The 15024-nt window shown below is 32.9% G+C and overlaps 2 protein-coding genes and 1 long non-coding RNA gene across 4 annotated transcripts in view; 1 reads left to right on the top strand and 2 right to left on the bottom strand.

Annotated features, from left to right (window-relative positions):
- The window catches only part of LOC144835054 (intermembrane lipid transfer protein VPS13D-like), a 95073-nt gene that overhangs the window by 70993 nt on the left and 9056 nt on the right, over positions 1-15024 (top strand). Inside the window, exons 57-59 of the mRNA XM_078690070.1 lie at positions 629-740; positions 1044-1268; positions 1783-1855. Coding sequence (XP_078546196.1) covers positions 629-740; positions 1044-1268; positions 1783-1855 — 410 coding nt within the window. The remainder of the gene's footprint in view (positions 1-628; positions 741-1043; positions 1269-1782; positions 1856-15024) is intronic.
- On the bottom strand, positions 3740-6376 carry LOC144835200 (uncharacterized). The gene is made up of 2 exons (XR_013611065.1): positions 6079-6376; positions 3740-5009 (listed from the first exon to the last, which is right to left on the bottom strand). It is a non-coding gene; the product is annotated as an uncharacterized LOC144835200 (long non-coding RNA).
- LOC144835158 (pyridoxal kinase-like) lies at positions 7379-13193 on the bottom strand. 2 transcript variants are annotated; one of them, XM_078690217.1, is made up of 7 exons: positions 13072-13193; positions 11306-11468; positions 10310-10514; positions 9644-9792; positions 9005-9126; positions 8353-8419; positions 7379-7970 (listed from the first exon to the last, which is right to left on the bottom strand). In XM_078690217.1, exons 1-7 carry the CDS (start codon positions 13159-13161, stop codon positions 7864-7866), a joined length of 903 nt encoding a protein of 300 aa, XP_078546343.1. In that variant the 5' UTR covers positions 13162-13193; the 3' UTR covers positions 7379-7863. The 2 variants fall into 2 exon arrangements, with proteins under 2 accessions (XP_078546343.1, XP_078546344.1); XM_078690218.1 differs by lacking the exon at positions 8353-8419.

Here is a 15024-nt window from a genome sequence, read left to right as displayed (position 1 = left end):
ATGCAATCCGTATGGTACAGATAGGTTTAAATCCATGCCTATCACATGCTAGTTTGATATTATCAATACACTGTCACCTCCGTTATATACAGCATCCAAAGTGATATTCCCACATGGTAAGGCAGATGTGATACACAGTGGTGATGAAGATGACACATTTAAAAATATTCATCACTAGTAAAAGTTGGTAATAGATTAGAACATCTTGGGCAAAAGTGGTTTGTTTCACTTAAATGCAAATGCTCAACCATTAGACTACAGGACTAACATTTATCAATCATTTTAATCAAACATAGTTTAAAAATACAGTGCTTAAGTGAAAAAGAACTTTATTTTCCAAATGAGTTATTATCAAATTGTGCTTAGGTTAGGAAACTGACTTAAACAAAACTGTTGACTTAAAAGTTAAGATGATTGTTTTTATAATTAAGTTTGATAAATAGACACTTTAATTGTACTGTACAGTAGGTTTTAAACTTGAATATCAACTCTCTTCACACAGTGGAACTCTCCATGTTTTTCCAGCTTTATTGTTGAGTAGAGTTTTTTTTTTACATTTTCAAACGTTTCACTATTTATAGATTTGTTTGTGAATGATTGAATAAATCAGTATACATTTTTTTTCTAGATCAAATTGCAATTTACAATCACTTATCGATGGCAGCCAATCAAGACTACATCGTAATCAACAACTTGTACTTGATGCAGTAGATGGCTATAATGTTGTATTAATGAAAAAGGTAGGAAAAATAATTCGTAAATCTAAAAGGACATAAATAGGCCATATTGACCAAGTCAAAATTCCTATACTTTTGCCTGATCTGAGCTCTCTACATTAGATCCCTTGCTGATATTCGCTCTTTAGGTACGGTAAATGGCCCCCCTGCCTTACCGCTCGACCATATGACTCAGGACTTGGGCTTTAAACCAATTGACAGGTAGCCCTTTCACATCACCTAGCAAACAAAGTTTTACACACTGGAGCGCTACCACTGATGTTTGTTGTGTGCTCTACTATAGTTGATATAAATATTTGTTTATAGGAGCCGGCCAAGCGTAGCCAGCTGTGGAGAATGACAAGTACCGGTATGCTTCAAAACGAAGGATCATGTTCACCACGTAACCCCAACGAAAAACGCAAACGCCCTCTGGAAGGCCTTGTTCTTGATATTGCAGAGATGGCAGCAGATTCTACAAAGCCTGTAAATCTGATCTTACAAAAACCAGAAGATGAAAGGAAGGCAACACAAACATGGTATTTTACAGAGGTACGGTGCTGTCAAAAAGGCATCCTTTTCACACATATACACATGTTCTTTTTCAGTATAGTTGAATACAGTATAATCTGTAAAGGCATCCTGTCCATACACAAATACATATCTATGATTTTCAATCATCATTGGATACTGCCTAAACTGTATACAGCATCACATCCACACATGAACATTTATTTGACTTTCTGTATTGCAGCCTGGGTTTATATATAAATTTCAACTATTCCACCAAACTTTTTACAGTTCTCTTACCTTGCCTACATGTACATGTACTGTTGAATTATTCAATTCAAAACCAGTTTTTTGTTTCTAATTTGCAAAGGGAAATACCAACAACAAAAGCTGTTTTTATTGTTATTATTATTTAACAAGCTGTTTTAGGTTCCATGAGGGTTTCCTTTTTTTCAGTTTTTTAGCAGAATTAATTTTTGGACAAATAAAGAAATGTATATAAGTATGGTCATTAATTTAGAGACAGTTAAATTTGTATATATTTTGAATATTTCAGGACGGTCGCTTGCAATGTAGTCTTGGTGGACTGACAGTTCAATCAAGCCATGGTATTATGGGATTAGAACAAGGTAAGATTTTTTTTTTCTGAATGATTAAAATTGTAAAGTAGAACCATTACTACTGGACCTGGTGCAGAAAGCGAAAAGCAGAGCAGCTAGACAGAGGTCTGTGAAATACAGAATTGCATTTAGGGCGTGTGTTAAGCTCTGTCTATTATTAGTTTGACAAAATATGTCTGATATGTTCCCAAATATGCTGGTGATATGTCCAAATATGTTAGTGTATCATGTCCACATTTTTTTTCACATAAAGTTTGATAGTGTAGGTTTTGGGCTTCTCATTGGAAATCCACTCTCCACCCAGGTGTAGGGTCAAGACTGTGTTACTGCAACATTATGGGAGTACATTTCCATAAGTGTTTGATCCAATGACTGGTGTAATAATGTGAAGCACTTAGAGGTTTTCAGCATTAAGTGCTATATAAGAATGACACATCATTATTATTTAATCCCCATCGCTTTTCGATTTATTTACTTCACGCAAATTCCTGTTGTCCATTTTGTAAATTATGAGTAGACATAGTATAGTATTTAGGTATTGGTGGAAACTTGTAATCTTATTTGCTGTACATATCAAATCTGCAAGTGGTAAATGTATGATGTTGAAAATGTCCCATAATACAAAAGGAAATACAGCAATTACAATCCACTGAACATAACCTCAATCATTTTAGTGCAGTTCGTCATGAACTCCATTGCCGATGCGTCTGCTTGATTATGATGAACACCATAAAAACAAATTTAAAATAGAGCATGGCTGGTTTTCTAGGCTGTATTTATTTATTAACTTCCAAATGACCATAAAATATAAGTTTATATATTTAGTATGTAGTATTATTGATACAGTATACTGTAGGCTATATTAATGAATAGAATGTTGCCTAAATAACCATATACCCATACTTATATACAGTATATATATTATATAATATATGAATATGCACTGAGAAAGGGTTTGTGTTGCCCGAAAGCTCTGCAATTTCTTTCTGACTTTTTTACTTTATCATTTTTATTTAGGTTTTTGCTTATTTTATCTGTATCTCCATATACTGTACATCATTTTTTCAGTGTTTATTTGCACCTCCATTGAGATCCAGCCACTGATACCCACAGCAATGTCATATTTGCAGTAATTTGCCTTTTAATTTATAATATTTGAATAAGTAACATAAACTAACATAATTAAAATAGTGGTTTCATGATTTTAAAACTTACAAATCCAATATACACTTCACTTCACTTCAAAATAAATTTCCCTGAAGTTTTTAAATAATAGCCATTTTGCTTTAGAATATAGCTTCGTAGAAATCCTTGTTCAGAGTATACATTAAGTATTAAAATACTTTTTGTTAAAGTACTCTCACATGACATTATACATCTATTATACATTTATATCCTTTCAATATCATAACAAATGCTTTGTAGTTTTCTGTTTTGCTGTTTGTATAGAGTAATTGTGCTGGTTGGAGGTAGGCAGTGACACCCATCTTTAAATTATTCTACCATATCCTTTTTAATATTATTATAACAAATGCTTTATCTTGTTTGAAGGTTTGCATGGGGAAATCAAATATTGATATAAATTTTGCGGTACACCATGTATGTTACCATATACGTGGTGTACCGCAAAATATGTGGTGTACTGCAAAATCTATATCAAATCTACCCAGCTTAACTTCAACACAGCACCGATTCAAGAATCCTGGACTGAAAATACTGTTTTATTTTTCCACCCACTCTTGTTGAGTTCATTAAACTTTTCTAGATATTACCCCTTTTCCACCCACACTTTTTCCTAAACTTTTCTAGACAATACCCTTTTTTCCACCGACTTCTTTTGACACACATCCGCTATATTTTTGTAGCTAATACCATGTTTAAAATGCTAAATAAAACTTTAGTAATGAAATAGCAAATATGGTGTCAGAAACATATAATTGATAGAAAACATATAGATCTAAAATCTTTATACATTAAAATAGTCAAGAGTCGCTAATTTATGTAATTAATTAAAAACAAAAATGTTTATGTAAATTTTGACTCTGATGCTTCACCTGAACTCAATTTCAATATAGCTTTGTTTGACTTGTATTAGGGGATTCACTGTACCAAGTACCAAGATTCAAAATTTCTAGGAAAAGTAATAACAATGTTGGCAATATAAAAGAAAATGCATTTAATAATAAAGCCAAATTGAGTTTGGTTTCTGGTTTCCTGGTTGAATATACTAGGGGGATAAGACGACTGAAATGAACTGGCCACTCTACCACAAAATTCTGAGGCTTGGTAACAATGAGCTCCTAACAGCTCATTCCCCTATGTTCAGAATGAACATGGGACGCACCTGTACATAAACATCAGATAAGTATTTTCAGAAAGGTAAAGTCAGACCTCTTAACAAAAAACGAAAAAAGGTTTTGCCAACTCCCTTCCAAACACTTATCAAAACAGCTGAATTGCTCACCACATTTAAAAACTCCTTATATTGTTTGACCATATACTTTCATAAAGTTTCCCGCTATACTGTTTCTGCTTTCTGCATAAGATTTCTATGTGTAATTTTGTTGTGATTTTTGTTGTGATAAGTACCAAACAAACTTTTCCTGTGAATATGAATTTGAGTGTCCAATTGTTTTAATTTACTAAATGGCAATGATTCTCTACAAATTGAATGCTTCTGTAATATTATTTCCGCTGCTAATTTTTTAAAAGTCTTATCTCTTTTTGTGCATCTATTTTTAGCTTTGCGTAACCTGTGAGCATTTCCCGAGTTCTCCGCCTCCTCCCTTGAAGAGTTCTCTAAGTGGCTAAAACACATATTTCCATTATTATACATGCCGTTATTATCTTCATCTTCTTGTGAATTTAAATCCGCTACATTCTTCAAATTCACAAATAAAGGTTCTTCAGTAAATATATGTGATCTAAATTCCGGAATGTTATCTTCTTCAACTGTATGATTTATCTCTGGTCTTTGCTCTGACTGGTTATCTTCCTGCTCATCAGGTATAAAATTGTTTCCTTGGGATTGTTCACCTTCCCGACTGTGCCGCTTAGCACGGAATATGCATAAACAAATAAGTGATGTAAAGACAACCGAGATGAAAGCAGTTATGACAGCAAAAACAATGCAACAATGCTTAAAGCAATCTTGAAACATGTCCTATTGAAAAGAGAATAAATTTAAATAATTAACTTCAAAATAAAAATTATTCCAAAAAAATGGACTTTGGTCCTGAAAAATGCATTTGAGTTGTTTATGGTTGACGAAACACATAATTCCTAACTCATGTGACTGATAGCAGGCAGAGAATTCCCCTTTTTTGTGATTTGGTAAATTTCAAATTGTTGACATAACTGCCTGTAAACATAAGTATTAGTATTTTGATGATGCATGCAACATATTGGCAGCTATATGTTCAACACCAAGTGGTGAAAATAATTGTTTGTTTAGAGATATATTAGTCTTTTTGGTTGACATGTCTTTCATTTAGGGAATGCTGCTGGACATACAGGTCATTGACTGTCCTCTGTACTGGATCCTCATAGGTTATATCACTGCTTTTATCTTGGCTGTCAGGGGAAAATTTGAATTTTCATTCAGTTTTGACTTTTGGAAATTCAAATAGGCTACTGTACAATGTAATTTCCAATATTACTTAATATTAATACCAGACAACTATTAATATCAGCATTGGTATTAACATGTTAATTGAAAAACAATATACATAAAACACCAATTCAAAGAAATTGTGGTTTTAAAGTTTTTGATGCTTTAATTAGCTACATTATTAGGAACACAATGTAATGCCCAGTTTGCCAGTAAACCATCTGTATACTGTGTAGTATATAAATCATATTGTCAAATTATAGAAACAGTAGTTTATCAGTATTTAGGAAACAAGAATTCCTGTAAATACCAGTTTCTTTTATGTTATTAGGAAAACAATAAATGCCCAGTCGTCCAGTAAACCAGCTAGGTTTTGTAATTAATATATCAGTATTTAGGAAACACAAATTCCTGTAAACACCAGTTTCTATCTTGTAAGAAAACAATAAAAACAATGTAATGCCCAGTCATCCATAAACCAGCAAGGTACTGCAGTATTTGGAAACAAATCCCCTGTAAGTACCAGCTTATCAGAAATCAAATCAGTATTGAGTTGTATACACACAATCATAAAAGGAAGTATGAAAATATAGAAATGTTGGATCCGAAATGTTTATCTTACCTTCTCTTCAGATGTCAGTGCTGTAATGTTTTGTGTCCAGATGACTATGGCTATTTATAATACTGATTTAGTTTATGATATTTTCCAACCATGTACACGTTGTGTTTCTTTGATTATAAATAAAAACTTGTCAAATTTGTATTGTATTTGTACAGTACTAAACCACTTGCTTTTATCACAGTTTATTAGCCACAATTAACAGCCTGTACACAGATTGTACGAAACCGTTCAGGTGTATCAACAAGTGTGCTGAACTTGTAGACTTCCTGGACATTGTCTGCTATTGCTGTGTTATATTGTTAACCCATGTTTTGTATTCATTTTCAAACAACTTCCTTATATATTATTATTTATTTGGTAAACAAGCACATGACTCAGCAATTACTGAATAGGATATCAACCAATGATTTTTTAAAGGTGAAGTCTCTTATGAGGCATAGTATTGGCACTGTTTTGGGTATAAGAAAAATGCTCCTACACCTGACAGTGCTAGGATTTATACTGAGGACCTTCGAAATGGAAGGCAAGCATGATAACAACCTTTCCTTTAAACGTGAACTTAAAGAATTTATTTCCAGTTAATATTGTTCGTACTATGTATATATATTTTCTGTCATCGATTTTAACTTCTATATGAATTTTATATAATCATTGTAAATTTATAGGCCTATATTATGTCATTTGAATATTTAATATTTTATGTGTTGTACTGTATGTATGTTTCATTGAGGGCCCTAAATGATCAGTTCTATTTGGAACTGGATAGGCTACCCTCAGTAAAGATGGTAATAAATAAATAAATAAATATATAAACAACCAAGCTAGCATTATGCCACTATTGACATGTTAAATGTAGGCCTCTATTAGATGAATTTATTGACATGCCTGGCCATTAAATGTTTAACTCATAATTTAGATTAAACTATTTGTTTGGTTTGGATTTTTAGTAACCATTTATATTCCCATTCATCTGTCTCCAATGACCAGTACAGTAGGGTGACCCCTACTCTACACACAAGCCAGATACACTGGACCTCCAGTTTTAAGTCATTATCCAAGAAAACTTGTTCCACTGCCAGAACCAAGCAGAATCTTTAAAAACCTTACTGATTTTGTGGCTAGATTTGCAGTGACACCCCCTCCCCCCCCCCCCCTTCCCTGCCATCAGGTGTGGGAAGGTTTGATTAAATATGATAATTTTATTTATATTTATACAAACAAAATTAAAATCAAACTGTAAGAAGAAAATCCACTACCAATTCCAATCACCATAAATATTTATTAAATCAAATGAAAAAAGTGTCTTAGAATATGATAAGCAAAATATTTTCAAGTCAGTTAATTGGTTAATTATTGGCAAATTGTGTTTCACATTTCCAGGCCTCACAAGGTTTTGTTGTTACCCTGAGGGGCAGCCAGTGTCTCAGATTTGGTTGCCCTCTCAATATCTTGGTGTCTAAAACTGATGCAAAACATTGTTGTACTCTTTCATTGGATTTAATTTGGTTGTCCATCGGGACTGACCATTTCAATTTCAAGTTGCTCTACATACCCGGGACCGAGGCCAACTGATTCTGCAAGCCCATGTATCATATGTGACACCTGTATAATAGGCCATAAGCCTATGACCATAATACAGGCACACCTGTGATAAATTAGGTATATGTGACATTATTTATAATACTTGATATAATGCCGTATGTTGAGATTCAGTACATAGAGAATCGGGTGCAAAATAATATTCTTACATTACAGAAACATGGTTATATAGAAAAACAATTCTTTTCAAAAGGATAGCACAACACCTTTAATGTTTACCGACTCCGGTGGGTTTTCAATATCAACTTTGCTATTGATAATTCGAAGTTCAGATCCAGTAGGTGTGGGTGACACTGTAAAATAAAACCATTGCATTTGTTATTATATTATCTAGTATTGTAAACGCATTCTTAGTTTTATTCATCATTATCAAGATGGCTCACATTGTCCAATTATGAAATTCATGAAAATCTGTGCCTATTCCTTTATTTTAGAATATCTTTTGGTTTTCTGGTATGAGAAAGTTAAAGCCAGTCTGCTACTTATTTTTTAAACAACCTTCTAAAGCCTTGTCTACACTATGAAACTTATGTGACAAATGCTATGTGCCCATACAGGTATGGACATGATGATATATATTTGATCATATCACTACCATATTTGGGCACATTACAATTTTTTTGCTCGAACTAGTTTGATAGTGTAGATAAAGCTTAATACTGTAATGTCACTTACATTTTGCCTGCTTGCAAGTTCTTTGCAAAATCCCTTGCATCGTTGATAATACCTGTTCACATGCAAACTGAAAATAAATAGGATATAATGAACTAAAAATATAATATCAGCATTATAATCATTGGAGTTTCTAAATCAATGCCTCTGAGATGAATGTCATAATACATCCTGTGGAGCAAGTGTCGCCCTCTATACAGTACTTTGATTTATTAAACTGTTGAGTTATAATTTTATATAATGCATATCCTTGGTTAATGGCCTGAAAGTGTATTTCATGATTCATTCTTTGAACTTTTGAAATAAATATTAAATAATAAATATTCTATTAATCTGCTGCCTACATTCTCAATCAGTAGGCCATTAAAAAAGGCAGCGTGCAGAATTTTGACCGCGCAGTAGAACAGTTTTAGGCAGCGCACATACACTACAGGTTGTTTTTTCGAACGTCACTAATGCTGCAGCATGGCACAACATTTTCAACATTTTTACAACAAACTGAACATGCAATCAGTCATTTAATGGAACCATTATATTTTACTTTTACTTCATGTGATGCAAAATTTTAAAAAAAACAAATGGCAAGGGATATACTGTTCTCATGTTATAATGTAACCAAATGAATTAAAGCAATAACCAGTAATATTAAACCAACCTGAAGGTTGTCTGGATATCTATGACTCCATACAAGTAGAAGAGCAGAGAAGACATCACCAGTTCCTTTAAATGACATCTTTACCTTGGGATACTCAATTTTAAAACCAGTCTTCTTTCCATCTATAGGCAAAAGCACAGTTAAACATGTTTTTCATTGGTTCTTGGAGAAGCTATAAAGTAGATGTCTATATCTCCTTGGGTATCATAAAGACATTTTTTTCATTGGTTCTTGGGTAAAGACATTGAGCTATAACATTTAGAGCAAATCTCTGACCCCTCACTCCGTCACAATCTCAATGGATTTCCTTTTGTGGTGGACACTCCTCAAATGAACCAAATGTTTATAATATACTTCTCACGTTATCCTCATAATTTGCCCACTTAAAACTCTGAAATTTACCAACAAGTGATTTCTGCTACTGTATGTATAATTTGTTGAACTGTAGGCAACTGTAATTTGTTGCATGCAAATATTGTAATATGTATCGTATGCCATAGGCCTATCCTTAACATACAGTAATACAGGCACCACATGTGGTTCATATATGCAACACTACAGAATTGCCTTTGATACTGGATAATTTATGCCCGAATTTGGAGGTACAGAGAATTTGAATCATCATGCAATGGTTATTACCTTTGATCTGTGTTCCAATCAATGTTAGTGTCTTTTCATTGCCTGTTTCATAGCTACTAAGTATAACTGTCTTTACTCCTTTGTCATGTAGAAACTGAGTAGCTTTTAATGCTTCTTCTTCATTGGTTATTTTCATCCCACTTAAAAGCCTAAAATCAACCAAACATGTGAAAGATAACTGTTTTGAACTATCCTATTCTGTGACATACAGGAATTATGAAATAGGGACGAGCGCCCAGTGCCTAAACATTGTTAGCTGCTTAACTTATGTCCTACCCGTTGGCATTGTAATTTTCAAAATTGAGGGTCGGGACCAGCTGAATCTGCCTATTCATACATGCACGATCACATATGAAAGATTTTAAGTACCGTAATCAATATCGTAATTGAGTAGTTACAATCTTTATTTTCCTGGTCACCATAAGTAGGAGCTAATAAAACCTTTGTCAATATGGTAGTTCTTCCATGATTGTTGTCCATAGTTCGAAATGTGTGCTTTTATCATTCTGAACAGATCCAGGATTTTTTAACAGAGGAGCGCTAACTTAGTATGTTAGAAATATATACCAATAATTTCATTTTAGGAGAGAGTGCGCCCCCTGTATCTGTTCATGGGCTTTCCAATGTAAAATTGTACCATAAAGTCAGCTTTTAACTTTGACTTACTCAGCCTCAAACTGATTTGGTGTAATTATGTCTGCCAGTGGTAACAGTTCATCACGATAAATTGGCATCAGTTCTTCTGGGACATAGAAGCAGCCGTTATCGCCCATGACTGGATCACACAGATATATCACATTTGGGTTGGCCTGTTTTGCATCTTTTACCACCTGTACAATCTCACGAAGAAAAGATGGTGAGCCTACACCACCTGTGAATAATGTAATATACTTGTTACAGATTCTTTTGGATTGCAAAGTAATTCATGGCTGGTGGAGTGCTATTTTTAACCTTCTAAACAAAGTATCAGTAGGCTACTGAGACTTACAGCACAAATGCAATTTCATGAGGTGTATATTTAATACAGCGGTACACCCAGTCTAAATTCTGAATTTTCTATATTCATTTTCTATTTACACATAATTTCATTTGTATACCTAATAATAATATAGTCTCGGTTGGAGTGGCTTTTTCTTATTCTCATAGATTTCCTCATCTTTCTCATTTTTAGTTAATTAATATTCGGTATATCATTGACAAAGCAAAACATACTAATACAAAAAAAGAATTGTTATCTTGATATTAACCCACTCACTATGTGAAATTTCCTAAATCAACAATACATATACTCTATAGAAAGAGGATGATTTAATCATCAGCCCCAACTAGTCCCACTAGGACGCAGGGGTGCATAAACAACAAAAATGAAAGCACTCAGAAACTGAGTGAAGTACTTGGCAACAGAGTGGCATGTTAAAAGAAAAAAAAATGTTTTATTTGTGAAATTATTAACTTAAATTTTCTTGAATGTTCATCATGCAAACAAACATACAAAGCAAGTGCTATACTTAGCAAAATTCTATTTCTATTTTCTAAGTAATAAGTAATAATAAAAGCATTTTAATAAACAAGTTAGATTGAAAAACAAATTATAAATAAGATTGAATCTAAAATTAAATCACCACTCAATAACTAGTGCAGTTCAGTGCATACAGTACTTACCAGTTAAAATATGAGAATAAATATTTATGTCATTTTCCTTGATACAATCATAAAGACGTTTGAGATCATTACCATTTAAGATCTGACCATCGTTCCAAACCTTATACGCTATGTTTGTGCATTGCTGCATTGCATTGATAATATCTACTTCATATCCAAGTACCTGAAAAAATGAATTTAAATGTATGCAACAACACCTAGATGTTCAAAAATCTGGTTTCTTTCTCATTTAGTCAGTACAGTATTGGGGCACCATCCAAAATATGACAACTGCAATACATTAGATCTGCACTTTTTTTTCAAACTTTTTCTTGTAATATAACTAAAATCTTTTCTTTTAACGATGCTTTCAATATACTGTATTTTGAAACCAACAAAATGTTTGTTGGTGCCATATATTTATGTTTTGGAAGGCTAGAACATTTATTATAACTTTATTTACATATTATATTATGATTGATAACTTGGTGCTCCATGGTCTTTTTTTATTGTTCAAGTATAATTTGTTGGAGATACTGTGATTTTATTACAAAAATGTAGTTTTGTTTAAAGAGGCATATAGATTCCTTGACCCTTTTTCATTTTATTTTCTTGGTTTCTGGTTTGATCGACGAGGCATTGACAAGGATGCTAGGATTAATATCAAAGTTCAATTGATTCAAGACATTGTAATTTATCAAGCAATTGAACATGCGTGTGATTTTCCTCTTCCATTGTCATATAAATATGTGCTTTTTATCAGCTGGTAATAGTAAACTACAATATGGTATCCACAGCTTGCAAATAATATTTAATAGATTAATGTTACAATATAGTAAACATTTATATTCATAGTCCACACCGCCTAATAATATTTAATAGTTTATAGTAATGTTATATTTGGTCATTCATGTTTTTCATATTGATCTTGCCAATTATGAAGTACGAATACTTATTCATCACAAACATTGAATATAGTAATTGTACAGTGTTTAAATAAAGACATTATGAAAGTACAAGAACCAAAATTGTTTCTTATATTATGACAAACACTTTTGACTCTAAATTATCGAGTCGAGTGGCGCAAACCATAGCTATACAATCGGCACAGGTTCAAGGCACTCCTCGACCATTGTTTTGGTGGTAGAACAAGTCTTTTCGGATAAGGACTTAAAACCGGAGGTCCAGTGTACACATCTAGCTCGTGTGCACTTTAAAGAACCCAGTACATCTTTTGGAAGAGTAGGAAATTACCCCAGTGTACTGTTCCATTCATCCCCTGCCGTTGAGGACAGACGAACAGGCGCCATATGGTGGCAGCACTCGACACGAATGGAGAAGAAGTTTTGTATGTGTAGTCCACATCTGTTCACAATTCAGCCCAGTAGGCTGGAAGTCGCAGGTTATTCCTCCATTTACATTTACATATACAGTAGATATATAAATTTACATACATATATACTGTATATAAATTTGATGGGCAAATAAGAAATTCTAAACTGCCCATAGATATATCATAAATTGATCATATTTTTTAATAGAATATAAACTTTAATATCAAAACATACATGAACAAAAGTTTGTTTTTGGTTTGTTCAATGTGCTGTCTAAACACTGGACAAAAATATCTCTGATAAAAACTTAATAAATTAAATTAAAGTGTAAAGATCTTTTCCTCAGGAGAAGAGAGTGACCCATCTACTACTGTAAATTTGTACCTAGCTGGAACATTATTACCCTCCTCTCCCTCCCTTTTTTTTCGCTAAATAAAATGCACAATATCTAACCTGCATTGGAAACACAGCTGCCTTGTTTCCAATATATCCAGACACAACATGAATTTGTATTGACAAAACACGGCGCTCGTGTACCGACATTTTTGATTGTTAAACAAGAAAATCGACACAAAATATAAACACACTTGTAAGAGCTCCCACGTTAAAGAAAGTGATCAAAGACTTATTTTTATACTGCCATCATCAAACTCATTTTGAAACTTGATCCACCTACCTATTGCATATTCAATGATTTTGATGACATCATCATCATGAAAGTCAGTTTGAGACTTGATTGTCCAAACCTATTGCATATTCAATGATTTTGATGACATCATCATAATAAAGTCAGTCATTTTGATAATGTGCCAATTTGTATCCCTAGATCCCTGGATCTAACTATTTCCTGTATATCCCCTTATTATGTTGTAATTTTCACCATACTGAGGAGATAAAAATTGTCGCAGATTGTCTGTCTCATTCCCCTATTTTATTTTGTGGTGTGGTCCTTGGTGGTAAATTTGTCAGTACACTGAGAGGCGATCGCTTACCCTTTTCAAAGAGTATACTGATAGTTCTTTAACATGCACATGAGCCATGTTCCACACAACAACTTAACCTCCTCCAAAAGACTACTACTGTTTACACACGGAAAATGTTGATGGGATTTGAACTACACCAAAGGAAACTTATAGTATTTCACGGTTCAGCATAAAACACAGTTGACTACCACCACTGTAGCCAACTGTGCTATATGTCACTATCTCATAAATATATTTTAATTTACCAGATGAGGCTAGGCAAATACTGTACATCATACCATCATATTTATTATTTATATTATGGTTAGTAGTTTGATGATGATATAAAATTATTTTTATTATTATTTGATGATTTTTAATGGAGTGGTCCTTGACCGTATATCTATCTGTATTTTTATTTTGGTAAAGATCTTGTAATTACTTTTTGAGTAATCCTGCTAACAAACAAACAAATGAAAGCACTCAGAAACTGAGTGAAGTACTTGGCAATATATCCACTGAGGGAGTATGTTAAATGATACATTTTGTTGCTTTAGGTATTAGCTTTACATGGTTCAAATCCTGCTGTGGTTTATAATTTGTTTAAATAATTTTCAATACAAACAAACTCTGTCATTGCAACAATGACCTTTCTAAAATCAAGATTGACCAGAAGTCGAGGAGTGTCTTGAAGCTGTGCCTTTTGTGGAGCCCCTGCCTTAACCCATAGAGTAAGCTTAACCGCTCGACCAGTCGACTAATATTTTATTCATATCAAAGAACATGTCCATGTTAAAAGAAGACAGAATGCGTGCTATTTAATATATCATACGGAAGATAAGCTTTTGTGACATGACCAATATCAATTTTCCTGAAAATCAATAGGCATGTTCTGTAAGTATACCTATGTACAGAATGAATAAGGAAGGACATGCTGGTACTAACAAAACTAATTATCAACTAACAATAGTTTATTTTGAATAACAATAGAACAGCAAAACTAAAAACAAACGGGTGAATTTGAAGAGAAATAGGTTTTTTAAAACTACTCGTATCAATAAACCTGTACATTAAATCAAATTATGTTTTAAAAATTACAAATCACAATTTATAACTCTTGCCTCTTGTACAAAAATAAAGTTTTTTTGACAAGTAGTTCTCGGGCAAATGCAATTTCAGTACACTTGTTACTTTAAGACTGCTTTTGAATATTGTCTCATATCTTTTAACACTAGCAGGTCTGGAAATAATATCATTTGTGAAATTATTAATAAACCAATTTTCTTGATTTTCAATAGGCATGGTCTGAAAGTATATACCTATCTAGACCAAAAAATTCAGAATGATAACTTGAAAACTGTAGGCGCTATCATGCTAACAAACAAACATACAAACAAAGTAAATACTATACTTGGCAAAATTTTATTTTGCCAAGTAATAAACA

The sequence above is a fragment of the Antedon bifida genome, chromosome 2, assembly GCF_963402885.1.
Source record: "Antedon bifida chromosome 2, ecAntBifi1.1, whole genome shotgun sequence".
NCBI lineage: Eukaryota > Metazoa > Echinodermata > Crinoidea > Comatulida > Antedonidae > Antedon > Antedon bifida.
This window is presented reverse-complemented; position numbering and strand designations above follow the sequence as displayed.

Bases quoted from the DNA above. Each gene is read 5' to 3' on its own strand.
- LOC144835158 (XM_078690217.1), bottom strand. From the start codon at position 13,161: ATGTCGGTACACGAGCGCCGTGTTTTGTCAATACAAATTCATGTTGTG. The intron at 9,793-10,309 runs GTAAGTCAAAGT...GGTTGATTTTAG, and splicing joins CCAAATCAGTTTGAGGCTGA to GCTTTTAAGTGGGATGAAAA. The intron at 7,971-8,352 runs GTAAGTGACATT...TTTATTTTACAG, and splicing joins AACTTGCAAGCAGGCAAAAT to TGTCACCCACACCTACTGGA.